Source organism: Doryrhamphus excisus, linkage group LG17 (assembly GCF_037039965.1).
Source record: "Doryrhamphus excisus strain RoL-2023G ecotype Guam linkage group LG17, RoL_Dexc_Guam_v1.1, whole genome shotgun sequence".
Classification (NCBI taxonomy): domain Eukaryota; kingdom Metazoa; phylum Chordata; class Actinopteri; order Syngnathiformes; family Syngnathidae; genus Doryrhamphus; species Doryrhamphus excisus.
The window spans coordinates 10,954,814-10,969,037 of NC_136373.1; the positions used below are offsets into that span (position 1 = coordinate 10,954,814).

Below are 14,224 nucleotides of genomic sequence, written 5' to 3' on the forward strand. Positions count from 1 at the left end.
ATAGGTGATGACGCTTGGACATATTGGAAGCTATACCATGGTCGTGTGGTGGCTGCATCTGCAAGTTCATGTTTTCCACTGGTTTCCTTTGCAGTGTGACATATCCGGTAAATAAATGGTTCCCTTTTGGGGTGAAATCAATGTGTGTTCCACCGCCAGCACCCTGTGAGCCAACTGTTTAACTACACGCAGCATGGCTCATTAACGCTGACTCATGTTTGCAAAGGGAGGCCGCACCTCCAGCACCTGAGGGCTCAGGTCCACCTCCTCGGTCTCCCATCACTTGAGCCCTAACAGCAGGCCGCCATGCAGCGGGACACGGAACACAGGAGTTACCTTCTACTCTGGCTGCTTTTTGCACACACGAAAGCGGATCTGCCAATGTGCAAAGAGGTGAGGAGATCATGGCTCTTTTAGTATTCCTTGCTGTTGCTTTTTCCATGTTTATTTTGAAGTACATCGGAAGGCAAAAGTACTAACACTGGGAATAATTTAAAGACATTGTGAACCTTACAAGTGTGACCATGCAATGAGAAGCCAATTTCACTCGCACTGAAAGTAAAAAAAACAACTCTGATTTGAAACCATTTGCTTTAGCAGAATCTCCTTTGGCTTCATTGACACAATGGTCTGTGGGAAATCAACATGTGCTTCCACAGCAACATTTTAGCCAATCACCCTCTCTGATACTGGATGTTTTCTTTTGGTGTTATGTCGGTTGTGCTTTCCGCTCCCTCGCTCTGTGTTCTGCCTAGTTAGTAAAAGACAATTTAAGCACCATATTTTGAGCACCGACTGGTAAAACCAATAAAAGTATAATATTGCCAAATGATCTTTCCTGCTAGTGAGTTCATCCAGGTTGAGGATATTTAGGATCATCTTTTCTGTTTTGCCTTGCCTCGGGGACCCAGGAGGGTCCAAGAGGCCCAGCAGTCATGTGTCGTCGTCATGGTTCCCTCATGTTTGGTTAAAGGTCATACACACTTAAAAATCTGACCATCACCTGATACCCTAGCCACAGCTGAATGGAAAACAACCTCACAGTGTCTGCTATGTTGGTGTGTTTCTATTGAACTGTTATTCCTAAAAGGGTGTGATGTGAGTAGGATTAGAGTAGTCTCTTGCATGGTCTTCCTGGGAATACTACAGCCTGCTGAGACCAGTTTTAAGATTGCCAGGCTTTGCCATTTTTAGAGATGGGAGATCAACCAGATTACATGTTCCATCCCATGTGACATCTTAAGGGCGGTGTTACATTTGTCATCGGTACTGGCCCAACAGCCAAATGAAGGCAAGCTGTCTCCTGCTGTCGCAAGTCGGATATCCAACAGCACTAGCGTGTTTGCTAAGTGGTTGGATCATCTGCATTCTGCCCACGGCTGCTGAAGGAGCAGAGTTTCATTATTATAACAACATTGAAACAGGCTCCTGGGCAAACATCCTTTCTTTATTTGGAAAGGAGGCTGTCTTCATTTGGGGAGAAAAGTCACCCGTATAAAACCTGTTTGCTACTTCTTACACGTACGCTATCTCTAAGAGTCCATGCCTCACAACCGTGGCTCCCCAGTGTCAGCAGCACTCAGTCACCCCCAGACCACGATGCCACCAATTATCCCGCCCCTCTTATGTATGAGAAGTTGAGAAGACAAATGTGTGTCACTTCACTGGTGAGAATGTAAACATAGGAAATGTTTGCTTTCATCTAACGGTGTGCAACTCCCACCTGTCTTGCCTCTGCAGTCAGATTATCACTTTGAGTACACAGAGTGTGACGTCCTGGGCTCTCGGTGGAGGGTGGCCATTCCCAACAAGGCCGACACATGCACAGGCCTCCCTGATCCAATCAAAGGGACTCAGTGCAGTAAGTGTCCCACTCTGATGCCGTCCTTTTTCCTAATGTCTAACTGTTGCAGTGAATGAAGAATGTCCCTCTGTAGCGTTCTCCTGCAATGAGGGGGAGTTCTTGGACATGCGGACTCAGCAGTGCCAGAAGTGTGCTGCAGGGACATACTCATTGGGCACCGGTGTGGCCTTTGACGAGTGGGACAGCCTCCCCACGGGTTTTGTCACTCTTGGGATGAACACAAACGGCTGGGATGTCCACACAGATTGCTCCAAGTCAGTATTCTAATAGTCGTTTTCCAGCTTCCATATTTTGATCCATAAGTCATCTCCGGGTTTTGTGATGTAATGTTTTAGTTGTACTCCTACAATCAGAGTTCCAATTACCATGGGGGGTTTTATGGTTTGATGATGCACCAGCAGTCGATCTGTCTGGAAGGGCCTGGCTTCAAGAAAGTCATCGATGCTTTTCCATCCCTACATGTGGTGCAAGTGTAAAGAGAAGGGAAAAGGTTCAGCAAATCCAAAATGTGAGCAAGTGAGATCTCTCACACTAACTTAACTTAAGAACTTTATTTATCCGTTAGGAACTTCATTTGTGCAGAGCATCAAAGCGTGTTAACATGTTTTTGTTAATTTGTGTCAGCTCCAAATAAGATTATTTATGTTACTGGTTTTCAATTCAAAATGCTTGTGAGTAAAAAGCCTATTTATGAACATTCAGAAAGGATTATTATTGAATAATTGCCTTTATTAAATGTACAAATGAAAATACCTAAAACAAAATACCTAATGTCTTTTCATTTCTCTTTTAAAACACATTCAATTAGAGAAATTCATCATTTTATTACGGTAAATATTGTATGACAGTACTGTAACTATTCAGTCCAAATCCCATAGTTTTTCATTCGTCCTACTTTTTTGACGGTCATTGAGCGCACGGATGTATTTTCCCCCTTTTTCTTTCACCTCATACATGCTCCCAAATGCTGATACTATGTGGGAATGCATAAAGGTAAGATTTGATGACTTTGAGTGCTAATGTGCATCATTGTAGTGGTTCCATGTGTGGCAAGTGGGAGATGGAAACACTAATTTTGACTGAAGAACAATACCAACAACGCCACCTGGGGGATTTCGCCCCAGGAAATAGTTTAGCTATTTCCAGGCTCGAAATTACCACAGGGCAAAAGACGTGGTATAGAAAAATAAAACAAAATGAAAAAGATACTGTGGCATGACCTTCAGTTCAGTTCAGTTCAATTTATTTGTCTCCCTTGGGAGAAATTTGGTTTAGAGGCAGGGTACAGCTGCATACAACCAACAGAGACATGCAGTATATAGTAAAACCATAGTAAAAACATAGTAAAACCATATACAACAAGCATAAACAAGACCATAAAAGAAACAGAGCATAAAAAAGGCTTCATGCTGGAAAAGCATCCAGTGTGGCTGAATGACAACAATTCTGCAAAGATGATGGGCCAAAATTCCTCCACAGCTGGAAGAGACTCATTGCAAGTTATCACAAACGCTTGAAGTTATTAGGTTTAGGGAGCCATCACTTTGTCACACAGGGACAGCTTGGGAGTTTAAAAAAAAAGAAACCAGGAAGAGGGGGCACTACTGTACTTCCAACACATGTAACGTGTGTGACATAGAGTATATTTATGCAGTAAAGTGGTGTATTTCTGGCTTCAAAAAGTGAATGAATGAATTATTTTCCAGCTCAACCTGGACACCGATGGGCGACTACATAGCCTCCAACACAGATGAGTGCTCGGCGACACTGACATATTCTGTGGACCTGAAGAAAGAAGGGATTGTGTCTTTTGAGTATTTCTACCCTGAAAGCAGCATCTACTTTGAGTTTTTTGTAAGGACGTCTTTTATGTAACAATTAGATTTGTCTCGTTGTGGTCTCGCCAAGATCATTCAGCCACCCTTCAAGTGGGGTTCATCAAGCTGATAAGATAGCACATCTCACAGTGGACTTTTATTGTGGCCAGCCTATGGCACACCTGTGTAATAATCATGCTGTCTAATTGGGCATGGCTGACTCCACCCGCTTTGTATACGGTACTGCTAAGTTTAAGTTTTCTATATATTTGCAGTGAAAGGTGCATATTTGCTTTCCAGTCCTGCTGGTACTAACTTGTGTGTGTAGCAACCGTAATATGGAAATGATTGTACCAAATTTTCTTTCCTACCCAGTTCCAAAATGACCAGTGTCAATCAACAGACTCCACAAGGCGGTGGATGACGATCTCTGAAAGTGACTGGAGCCAGCACAGGGTTTGACCCCCCCCCCCCTTGCCACTCAAGTCAACATAAAAAGTAGCAGGATAACATTCTGATTGTGGTTGTTCATTGCTGCCCAGGTAAAGCTGAACAAAGGCAACAATGTTCTGTTTTGGAGAACTACAGCATATGCTCTGCAGGACAGTGCCGTCAAACCTGTGCTGCTACGAAACATTGCCATCTCGGGTACGTCACTTCCTCCACATGTTCATGTCCCGACCCCAGATGTATTTCAATGATGCTTGTTGGTTTCCTCCAGGCGTGGCCTACACATCAGAGTGTTTTCATTGTAGGCCTGGTACACACAGTCCAAAGGTGGGATCTGCCCGCTGTGCCCCCTGCCCTGCTGATACATACTCCAACAAGGGGGCCACAGTCTGCCAGCAGTGTGGACTTGATGAATATGCAGGTCTACACGTTGTACCTTAGAAACAGCCCATGCGTAGATGTCAGTGGTATCTGGTAGGTCACAGCTCCTTTGGTTGCCAGATGTTCATGTCAGCTGTTTCCTTTGGTCTTTTCAAGAGGTTGCATCAGGAAGCTGCAAACAGAGACCTGCATGTACCGACAATGACTACTTCTACACACACACCCCGTGTGACTCGGAGGGGACGGTAAGGGAGACAAGTGTATCCATCGCTCTCTTTGTTGTGCACAGATTTGTTTTTATTACTGCTGCCATGGCTGTCGTTATTATTTTAGCTAATTGGATAACACAACACTTCCACAAAACATTTGGAACGGATGGGGCATAGTCAGGGGTATAAAATAAATTTTGGTGCCAATAGATTGTTTTCCACCCTCCTATAAACTTAATTTCCCGTCCCATCCATCACAGCTATACGATATACGTATTTACATGAAACGGATGATCCCAACAAGCATGTGACCGGGGGTGCCCAAACCTTTTCATTCCACTGGATGATATCATTTGGTTATTTCCAGTGATGGCAATACTTAGTCATACCACATAAGCTGGTTTTGGATCGGTATCATCCATGTGTTGTCTGTGTCCTAGACCCAGCTCATGTACAAATGGATTGAGCCGAAAATTTGCAGTGAGAGCTCAGAGGGGTCGGTGAAGCTACCTGCATCGGGGGAGAAGCAAATATGTCCGCCTTGTAACCCAGGGTTCTTTGTTAGCAACTCCTCAGCCTGTGAAGCCTGTATGGAGAACTTCTACTCAAATGGAACAGGTAGGCATTCATTCTTCTGGTGGGACTTCTGGAAATGGATGGATACCTTCAGTAATCCTAACATTTGATCCTTCATACACATGGATATGATTATTATGATTCCTGATTACAGTCTGGTGATTATTATGATGATATTCCTGATTACAGTCTGTGATATTATTATGATGATATTCCTGATTACAGTCTGTGGTGATTATTATGATGATATTCCTGATTTCAGTCTGTGATGATTATTCTGATAATTATTCTGATGATATTCCTGATTACAGTCTGTGGTGATTATGATGATGATATTCCTGATTACAGTCTGTGATGATTATTCTGATGATATTCCTGATTACAGTCTGTGATGATTATTCTGATGATATTCCTGATTACAGTCTGTGGTGATTAATTATTATGATGATATTCCTGATTACAGTCTGTGATGATTATTCTGATGATATTCCTGATTACAGTCTGTGGTGATTAATTATTATGATGATATTCCTGATTACAGTCTGTGATGATTATTCTGATGATATTCCTGATTACAGTCTGTGGTGATTATTATGATGATTTTCCTGATTACAGTCTGTGATGATTATTCTGATGATATTCCTGATTACAGTCTGGTGATTATTATGATGATATTCCTCATTACAGTCTGCGATCAGTGCCCTGTTGGCACAGAAGCTCTGCTGGGTTTTGAGTACAAGTGGTGGAACACGATGCCAACCAACATGAGGAGTTCTGCCCTACGTGGGCTGGATGGCTCCATGGGCAGCACTGGTGAGTGACTACTAAAGGCAATATTAGGGGTGGGACAATCATCTACACCTTGTGACTAATAAGCGTGGAATACAAAACTACATTATTAGAGCGTTATTATCTTTGTAGCGGAATAGCTTTTGATACAGATGTTGTCTTAGATTGTGTAGATGTACCTAACGTCCTGGCTGCCGAGTGTACATATTTTCCACTCGGTTGTAAGTTTAGTAGAGGAGTTCAATCAACGCTCCGATACATTTTCTGTGTCATTTGTCCTCATGTCAGCGTGGGAGGTGGCAGGAGAGTATGTGTACACCACCCCGGGGTATCGGGACACAGACTACCTCACCCTCTCACTCGGTGTTCCCGGATACAGGTGAAGATGAAGATGATGTCTTAATATTCACTCAAGCTGGTGTTATTTCATGCCATCATAATTGTTTGTTGCCAGGTTGCCATCATCGGTGGCAGAAGAAAGCCAGCGGATTGACCTCTCTCGAATCACGTTTGTCTTTGAAACCTCATGTTCTGCAGACTGCATGTTTTATTTCCTGGCGGTAAGAGGAAAGATACACTGATACGCAAATAAGCAGCGTCCGAGGGTCTCATGTGGAGTCGGCTTTCTCTGTAGGGTTCCAATCAGTGGAACAGCAACGTGGTGGAGCAGTGGAAGGGCAGCAATGGGAAGCAGTCTTACACCTACCTGATTCGGAGCAACAGGACCGTGACCTTCACCTGGGCTTTCCAGAGAACAGACAATGACACAGCAGTGAGAAACGCATCACTTCACACTCACAAACACACATTCACATTATAAGCCCATATTTTCAAGCTTATTATTATATTAGTCATTTTTGTCATCTGTTCTTTTCTTCATAATATACATTTTTATGTATTTATTGTTTTGTCAAGTCCGGGAGGGGCGGGAATTTAACGCAAACTCCAGAGGGCAGCGTTGAGCTGTATGATCATTGGGCAATACAGTAAACCTCGGATATATCGGACTTGGATATATCGGAAATTCGCTCACAACGGACAGATAAAAAAGAACCAATTTTTCTGTAATGCATTTTCAATAAAAATTCATTGCATATATTGCATTTTTTATAACGGATTTCGCCTATTTCGGACAAAATCTCCAGTCCCGTTCCAATGCATTTCCATTCAATTTCCCTCGCATATATCGGATGGCCGCATCGTGGCGCTCCGATTTGCCGAATCGTGACAGGCCGCTATACGACGTCATTTGCAGCGTTTGCAGCGTTGCCTGCGCGTCCAGGTACATTGGAAACATAGTCAAGGAAGTGCCTTTTTATAACGGATAAAATCCGATTTACGCATAAACCGGATATAAATCCGATATATGCGTAAAACGGACATTTTCCGGTGTGTGTATATATATATGTGTGTGTGTGCATGTGTATATATGTGTGTGTGTGTATATATATGTGTGTATGTATGTATATATATATATATATGTGTGTGTGTGTGCATATATGTGTATATGTATATGTATATATGCGTGTGTATATATGTGTGTGTGTGTATACTATATATGTGTATATATAATAGTAGTTGCCCAGTGTTTACCCCACCCACATTTCTAATTTTTTTGCATGTTGTCACACTTACAGTAGGTGTTTTACATCATCTAACAAATTGAAATATTAGTCTATGACACACAACTAAACACAAAATGGAGCTTTTAAATTAAAAAATTACGAAGAAATTATTAAGGAAGAAAGAAGTCCAAACATACGTAGCCCGCTGGAGATTTGCGTCTCCAGCAAACCACAGTGAGAGTCATTGTCCACAAATGGCAAAAGCATGGAACAGCGGTTGACCTGCCCCGGAGGGGTCGACCAAAATTACCCCATAACCACAGTGGCGATTCATCCAAGAGGTCACAAAAGATCCCACCACAACATCCAAGACTGTAGACCTCATTTGCCTGGGTTAAAGAGGGACTGCACTTTTTTATGTTGCCCATCATTCCCAATCCTAATGTGGAACATTTCTTTCCCTTTTCTGTGCATTCTAACACAAGAAAACTAGTTAATTTCAGCTAGCTTACAATGCTGTCATTGGGTTACATGAAGCCCTCTAAAAATAAACCTACCAACGTTTCATGGTCAGATATCCATGCTATGATCATGCATTAACATGTACACTGATGATAACATGGAATAGTTGCAGTATCTTGCCCTATTTGGATCATTTAAAACACCACCCAAACTTCTTTCCTAAGGCACATTGATACTAGCTAACTAACAAGACCACTCGCTAATTGCTAGTCTCAGCATCATTCACAGACGGAAGAGTGGATACCGAGCTCTCCATTTGGCTACAAAGACTCAACCTCTTTACCTGAGGACTGGAGCACACGTCTTGTGCTGGAAGACACAGCCATCCCAAGGAGAGTTGACATCGGAAGTGTTGTCAATGCTGTTGTTGTTAAAAGAACTAGCATAAGTATGTGTATCAATGAGCAGCGAAAAGAAAAGGTACTGTTTTAAATGATCCAAATAGGGCAAGATACTGCAACTATTCCATGTTATCATCAGTGTTTGGGATCACTTGGTCATTTTTTGGGCCAGTCTGAGATATGTTTTTTTCTTGGCATGAAGTCTGAAGTCCTGAAGTGGCTGCTTCACTGTTGATACTGACACTGGTGTTACTATTTAGTGCAGCTGCCAGGTGACGACCTGTGAGGCATCTTTGTCTTAAAGTACACACTCTCAGATATTTGTGTTCTTGCACAGTTGTGCATCGGGGCCTCCTTCTCCTTTTTCTGTCCTTGTTAGACCAAGTTTGTGCTGCTCTCTGAAGGGAGTACATAACAGCATGGTAAGAGATTTTTTAGATGGGTTTTCTAATAATCTATTAGCCTTATACAATGATGAACTTAGATTAGCAGCCATACCAGGAGATTGATGCGAACTGACAGTTGTTGATAGTAGGCCTCCATGTAGAAAATGTACATCCTTCTTTGAAAATCATCTGATTCATTTTAGCTGTTTGTGAAATGGATAAAAACGTTTGTGAAATGGAAAACATTGTTTGTGAAATGCATGAAAATGTTTTTCTTTGGAAAACAAATAAATTTGCAAGTGATTCCAAACTTTTGAGCGGTAGTGTAGGTACATACACATATATATAGGTACATACACATATAGGTACATACTCTATACATGCACATATACACACACCATGTCGATGGTAGCTCATAAAGACAAAAAAATAAATGTGTGTTCCTTCCAGTCAGCCAATTGACTGAAACGAGTGATGATCAAGTGTCCCCCTCCCCCAGGAAAGAAAGTACAGTGCTGATACAGCAAAGATCTACTCCATCCACATCACAAATGTGATTGGCGGCGTGACCTCCCAGTGTCGCCCATGTGCCCTGACCTCAACCGACTCTGCCTGTGTCCCCTGCCCGGTGGGGCAATACATGCAGGGAGGGGGTGGAACGTGTGAGAGCTGCCCTCCTAACTCCTTCATCAAAGCTGAGCAGCCCGTCGGAGAGGCAGCATGTGTCCAGTGTGGCCCAAACACAAAGACAAATAAGGTGAGGCTCTTTAGTTCAGTGTACTTTTTTTGCTTTGGCTTTGTGGTAGATGCCAGTGTCTCTATGATTTGGATGCCCCAGGCCTACACCGCCTGCCTCAGCGACTGTACGGTGGAGATTCCTACAGCAGGCGGTGCTTGGCTGAGATACGACTTCTCCCCTTTATCCAACGTCACCTCCTTCCATAGCAGCCCTCGCTTCACCAGCAAAGGACTGCGATACTTCCATCACTTCAGTGTGGCTCTTTGTGGGAAAGAGGTGAGCCCCCGGTCTTTTCTAAGCTTAGCAAACTATACATGCCATTTCATCTGTCATTTTCTTTTGCAGGGCAGCATGCCGGCTATCTGTGTGGACAATGTGACAGAGAACAGCAGAGAGGTCAAAGGTCATATTTGCCAGTCCACCGTGGTTCCCTCAGACATCAGGAGTCAGAGCATGGTGTCATCACAGCCATTTCTCATTGGCGACTCCCTCCTTGGTAATAGGCTCTTTGCTGACGTGCCCGTGTACAGCACTGTTCAAGGTCCTATGTTCCTATATTGGGCTTTTTTAGGCAATTTGAACTCATTCTCAGGGGTTCCACGATCTAGCCCTGATGCTGGAATGCAGTGCTTTCACTGAGCTGTAAGGGGAATATGCGGGTATGTGTGTATGTGTGTGTAGCTATAATGCTAATGAGCCGTGCTTGCCCATGTCTGCACTAGTGTGTGGTTCCATTAATGCACACAAGAAGGAGGTTCCTGTAAAGAACCATTCATTCATTCATTTTCTACCGCTTTTCCTCACGAGGGTCGCGGGCAGTGCTGGAGCCTATACCAGCTGTCTTCGGGCGAGAGGCGGGGCACACCCTGGACTGATCGCCAGCCAATCTGTAAAGAACCAAATATGGCAAAATACTGTAATTATTACATGTACAAAGTTATTTGTTGGCTACAGCATATACTGTATATAAAACCTATTGGAGGTTTTTGCCCGTGTTTTATAGCGGTCTTAGCAGGTGGCATGGGTGTATCCATTACATGCCACATGCCAACATTTGTTGGCTCATTTGCATACTAGCGGTGATTGGATGTTTACTGAGGGGAGGGGGGGAGGGCGATCTGCCGTGTAAAGAAGCGGAACCACAGAGATGAGCGATAAGTGGAGATTCCTTGTGCTTTTTTTCACTTCACAGTTTTCACTTCTAAAATGTTTATTGGGGAGGGGGGGCAAGACAATTATTTAGGGGGACAACTCATGATGAAAATACCAGTTGGTTGACACACAATGTAACAGTACACCTTCTGCTTCTCATTGTGTAGGCATAACCAGTGACACCACCCTGGGTAATATCTCCTCTCCACAGTGGCTCTTCTCCTCCACACCATCTGATTTGCCCGATGTTATATTCTATTACCAGTAAGTCATACTCTATGTGCTCGCCATCGCGGACATTGTAAGAACTATTCCACCTGAGTATATCGTGTTATAGGTCCACTGAGACCACTCTAGCTTGTAAACAAGGCAGGTCGGCCACCCTTAGACTGAGATGCGAGCCAACAGGGATGGCCACAGACCACATCACACTGCCCAGGTATTGGATCCCGGCTGTAGACAACTGCAAAACCAAAGAAATCAAAGCTTTTAATGTGCCTGTTCCGTGTTGCCTCTCCCCCAAGTAACTGCTCAGAGGGGACATGTGATGGCTGTACTTTCCACTTCCTTTGGCGGAGTCGGCATGGATGTCCACTTTGCACCAAAAACAATTACAGAGAGATTGTTAGTGCTTGCATCCAGGGGATACAGGTACACTCTACACACGATAGCAACATTGGCACACAGATACATCACAGCCTGGTGGATAATTGGAATATGCTTTCCATAATTGCTTTTCATGTGTGATAAATATGCAGCCGGGAAAGTATATCTCACAGTACTGCACAATTCCAGTTTAGTTTCTCATCTGCACATTTAAAATATGATGAATGACCAATCTAGTGAATCCTTCCTTGTTGGAGACGGATAGGTGTAACAAAGCTGTACTGTATGTGTATCTGCTGTATATAATATATCATAAATGGTAACATGTGTACATATTATTACATATTACCGTGTGTGCTGCATTACAGAGAACAACGTATGTGTGGCAGCAGCCATTACAGTGTCATGGAGGCGTGGCCCTACCAGCCCAAACAGTCAATGCTTGCGTGACTCTAGATTTCTGGCTCAAGTTCGGGGTCTCCACAGGAACCATTGCTGCAGCCCTGCTCATCACCCTCATCTGTTACTTCTGGAAAAAGACGCGCAAGTGCGACCACTGAGCAAAGACCAGTGTTTTCCCTAAAAATGATGTTGGTGTTATTTCTGCACGTTTCATCTTCAGGTTGGAATACAAGTACTCCAAGTTGGTGATGAGTTCCGGGAGCAAAGAGTGTGAACTTCCCACTGCAGACAGCTGTGCAATAATGGAGGGGGAGGATGCGGAGGATGACCTCATTGACCTCACCAAAAAGTCCTTCTTCACCAAAATGAAGTCTTACTCTCGAGAGGTCAGTAACCCCCTCCAAAAGGACAGCCACTGTTACAGCAAACCTTCCAGGCCACCATTGTATTATGTTCTAATTCTATGTCATTTCAGAGAACATCAGATGGATTTGATTCAGTGCCTTTAAAGACATCATCTTCTCAACTGCAAAGAGAGGAGGAAGATTCTGATGATGCTTGAAACAACAAGGGACAGACAGGGGTGGGGGTAACATTTTCATATGGCAAGACAGAGGGGGCGTAAAGAGTTTGTAGTATTATTTGACATCACTTTAATGGCAAAGTTTCACATTTTTGTAAACGTGTAGACATTTTACATGACTGCATTTGTATCTAATTTGCCCTCCACTCCGTTTGAAGTATTTCTTAACTAGGTTGTGTTTTGTATTAGTGCAACATTTCCATTTTAATGGGATTTGACGACGTATAAAATGTTTTTCTTGGGATTTGCTGATAAGTTCTGCTTGTTTGACCTTGTCTGGTCTTTTCATTTCTACAATTAAACATGGTTTCTTTCCAAAAACCTAATTGACTTTTTAGTTTGTATATTATTGCTCTTTATTTCATGTATTAACTTATTCTGACTTGACACAAGTCAAAAAGAACATGTAACAGTAGTTGGACAGGGCTTTGGGAACTGTTGATAGAGTTGAACTGAAATAACATAGTAATCACCTTAACCCAGGGGTGGGCAAACTTTTTGACTCGTGGGCCGCATTGATATGACAAAATTTACGGGGTTACACGTAACAGTCCACCTGGTATTATTGTATCTGTAAAATTGTCATGCAATCTGTTATTATTATTTATTATTTTATATTTATATTTAAATATTTTAAAAATAATAAAATATTATAATAATTACAATAAAATTAAAATAATAATATTATAATATTATGTAAAATATGCAAATATACCAATAATATTATATATAATTAATATAATAATTGGCATTAATATAATAATTATAATAATCATAATAGTTCTAATAATAAGATAATAATCTAATAATAATAATTATTATTATTATAGTAATTATTTGCCCGTAGTTTGCCCACCCCTGCCTTAATGAGCTGTGAAGGGAATGAACTACATTCTGGTGCCAACTCCAACTATCTGTAAAGGTACGCTAGGTCAGGAGTGCAGGGAGCGTCCCGTCGGAGGATATAATACTGTTTGAGGCCTCTGGTGCTTGGTCTATATGTGCCCTGTGATTGGCTGGTCACCAGTCCAGGGTGGACCCCGCCTCTGTACAACTGACAAATAGCACAATGGAATACAGGAGTGAACAAATGTATTACCATTGAGGTGAAAGGGATGGGGGTACAATTAAGTACACTTCATTGCTTCTTCCTCTTCTTTTTTGGACATTTGGAACTGCAAATTGTACTATGGGATGTACTCCAGTGTAACTTGTAAGGATGTTGAAAATGAATAAAAGGGGACAGACTATGCTCATGCTGGCTCTTTGTATTGAGTTGCGGACTCCTGTAGAGCAGCTACACACAATAACCAACACACAAAGCTTTCCAGTTCTTCCAGAATCTGCACCTTTTCAGCTGTATTTCTTTGAAATATGGTCTGTTTTAATGTATTCCAGCCATGCCCCCCCTCCAGGCACGCCCACTCTGCTGTGGGTGGTCACACTGCCAGTGCATAGAAACACTTCAGGTTTGTGCTGATAACATTATAGGAGTTGATAAATGGTTATTTCTCTTTTCAAAATGTCAGCTTTTAACTTACAGCCATACTATGTGTTGGATCCAGAATCCGATCCGGATGTTGAGACTGGACAGTCTGGACAGACTGAACCTGAGTGACAGAAAGGTGTAGGGCTTCAACAAGTGTGTGGGCTAGTCCAGTTGCATAGTGGCCCATGTCTACTAAACAGTTCAGTGTGAAATGCCCTTGACAGATGAAAATGTATTTCTTTTGCTGGTAGGGAATCAGGAACTCCAACCACTTGATGATGGTGGCGTCTTTAGGAATTGGAAACAAATGTGGCATTCCCTTTGGTGGTATTGCTAGCAAGTAAACAGAAGCA

The 14,224-nt window shown here is 42.6% G+C and overlaps 1 protein-coding gene across 1 annotated transcript; it reads left to right on the forward strand.

Annotated features, from left to right (window-relative positions):
* The first annotated feature begins 302 nt into the window (after positions 1-302).
* Positions 303-12,960, forward strand: elapor1 (endosome-lysosome associated apoptosis and autophagy regulator 1). The gene is made up of 22 exons (XM_058085538.2): positions 303-393; positions 1,741-1,861; positions 1,938-2,118; positions 3,571-3,718; positions 4,057-4,137; positions 4,224-4,329; positions 4,403-4,552; positions 4,669-4,757; positions 5,162-5,339; positions 5,985-6,110; positions 6,375-6,465; positions 6,541-6,646; positions 6,721-6,858; positions 9,400-9,657; positions 9,739-9,915; positions 9,985-10,135; positions 10,959-11,055; positions 11,129-11,230; positions 11,316-11,442; positions 11,766-11,944; positions 12,020-12,185; positions 12,275-12,960. Exons 1-22 carry the CDS (start codon positions 307-309, stop codon positions 12,359-12,361), a joined length of 2,946 nt encoding a protein of 981 aa, XP_057941521.2. The 5' UTR covers positions 303-306; the 3' UTR covers positions 12,362-12,960.
* The last annotated feature ends 1,264 nt before the right edge of the window (positions 12,961-14,224 follow it).